The 2,004-nt window shown below is 40.4% G+C and overlaps 1 protein-coding gene across 1 annotated transcript; it reads left to right on the forward strand.

The window, feature by feature from the left end:
• On the forward strand, positions 1–930 carry LOC122732919 (olfactory receptor 4C12-like). Its single transcript, XM_043973349.1, has one exon. It carries the CDS (start codon positions 1–3, stop codon positions 928–930), a length of 930 nt encoding a protein of 309 aa, XP_043829284.1.
• Positions 931–2,004: the final 1,074 nt, after the last annotated feature.

The raw sequence follows: 2,004 nt of genomic DNA on the forward strand, positions 1-2,004 counted from the left end.
ATGAAGGGTATTAATAATGTGACTGAATTCATTCTCCTGGGCCTCACACAGAATCCAGAGATGCAGAAAATCATATTTGTGGTGTTTTTGCTCATCTATTTGGCCACATTGTTGGGCAACTTGCTCATTGTCATCACCATCCTCAATAGCCGGTCTCTGGGCTCCCCCATGTACTACTTCCTGTCTTATTTGTCCTTCATAGATGGCTGCTGTTCATCCTCCATGGCCCCCAAAATGATAGTTGACTCACTCTCTGAGAGAAAATCCATCTCCTTTAATGGGTGCATGACTCAGCTCTTTGCAGAACATTTCTTTGGTGGTGCTGAGATCCTCCTGCTCACAGTCATGGCCTATGACCGCTATGTGGCCATCTGTAAACCTCTGCATTATACGACCATCATGAGCCAGCATTTGTGTGGTGTGTTAGTGGGAATTGCATGGCTAGGGGGCTTTCTTCATGCCACAATACAGATTGTGTCCATATTCTGGTTGCCCTTCTGTGGTCCCAATGTCATAGACCATTTTATTTGTGATTTCTTTCCTTTGCTGAAACTTGCTTGTATTGATGCTCACCCCTTTGCTCTCTTTATTGCTGCCAACAGTGGTGTGATGTGCGTGCTAATATTCATCATGCTACTTACCTCCTATGTTATCATATTTTACTCCCTGGAGACATATAGTTCAGAAGGGAGGCAAAAAGCCCTCTCTACCTGTGTCTCCCACATCACTGTGGTTATTTTATTCTTTGTGCCCTGTATATTTGTTTATCTTCGGCCCATGGCTACCTTCCCCATTGATAAAGCCATGGCTGTATTTTACACTATGATAACCCCCATGTTAAATCCATTGATCTACACCCTGAGAAATGCAGAGGTGAAAAGTGCCATGAGGAAGTTGTGGAGACAAAGATTTGCATGGAATACCAAATAATGTGCTATGAAGAGACAATATGACAATCAGGATATCTGTCAGGGTTTTTGAATTGAATATATAACATTCTTAACAATGAAATTGATTCTTTTATAAATATTATATGGAGGAAATCACATATATAGCTGAAAGGATTTCTTTAATGGTTATTTATACAACCGTCAGTTACCAAGTGCTACTTATACTTCTATTCAGTTACTGTAGGTTTTTTTTTAATTTTTGTTTTTGTTTTTTTGTTTAATGTACTCACATCTTTATATGTGGATCCAATTTCTTCTCCATGTCATATGTTCCCTCTGCCCTGCTACCCACACCCCTTCCCCCACCTGTCCCAATTTCGAGTTCTAGAGATATGATCAAAGAACTTCTAACATTGTCCTTTGATGGTATGTATCAATTAGCTTCCCTAGGATTCCACTCACCATCTATGTTACTTTGCAGAACACAGTGTTCCTTCTTATACCACTCCCTGTGTGTATTGTTTCCCCCACTGGAATATAATTTCCTGGAGGGTAAAGATTATCTTTTCTTTAGCATCTTTATGCCCAGAATTTAAGGAAATGCTTGATAAATAGTAAGTAAAACATTTGCTTGTCTCCTCTTCCTCCTCCTCCTCCTCCTCCTCCTTCTCTCTCTGTCTCTCTCTCCCCTCTCTCCCCTTGCTTCTACATGACAAAATTGTGTAGGGCAAGGTTGTCCATTCCAAGTTCTATGAATTTCCATGAATTTCTCAGTAATACAAAAATATGATTTACTTAAATACTGAATTGAAAGGTAAATTTTGTGCATGAAAAGACCAATTTGCACAAGAATACTTATGACCTGTAGGAAATAATCATCTTACCAAGAACTCCAGAGGCCAGTGGTAAAATAATAATATATATTGAAACGTTCTTACAAAAGCAGGTGACCTGAGTAGACATACCTGTTAAGTTATTCCTACTCCCTGTCCTCGGTTCCCTGCCCTGTTTCCCCATTGGCTGAGTACCACAGGGTTTACAGGCTAACTGAAGTGCCTAGGTGAGCCACATGAGTCTCCATCCCTGTTCACATCTGTCATCCCCACATTTCAGC

The sequence above is a fragment of the Dromiciops gliroides genome, chromosome 6 (assembly GCF_019393635.1).
Source record: "Dromiciops gliroides isolate mDroGli1 chromosome 6, mDroGli1.pri, whole genome shotgun sequence".
NCBI lineage: Eukaryota > Metazoa > Chordata > Mammalia > Microbiotheria > Microbiotheriidae > Dromiciops > Dromiciops gliroides.

What these genes read in the sequence shown, in the direction of transcription:
- LOC122732919 (XM_043973349.1), top strand. Translation starts at nt 1, where the DNA reads ATGAAGGGTATTAATAATGTGACTGAATTCATTCTCCTGGGCCTCACA.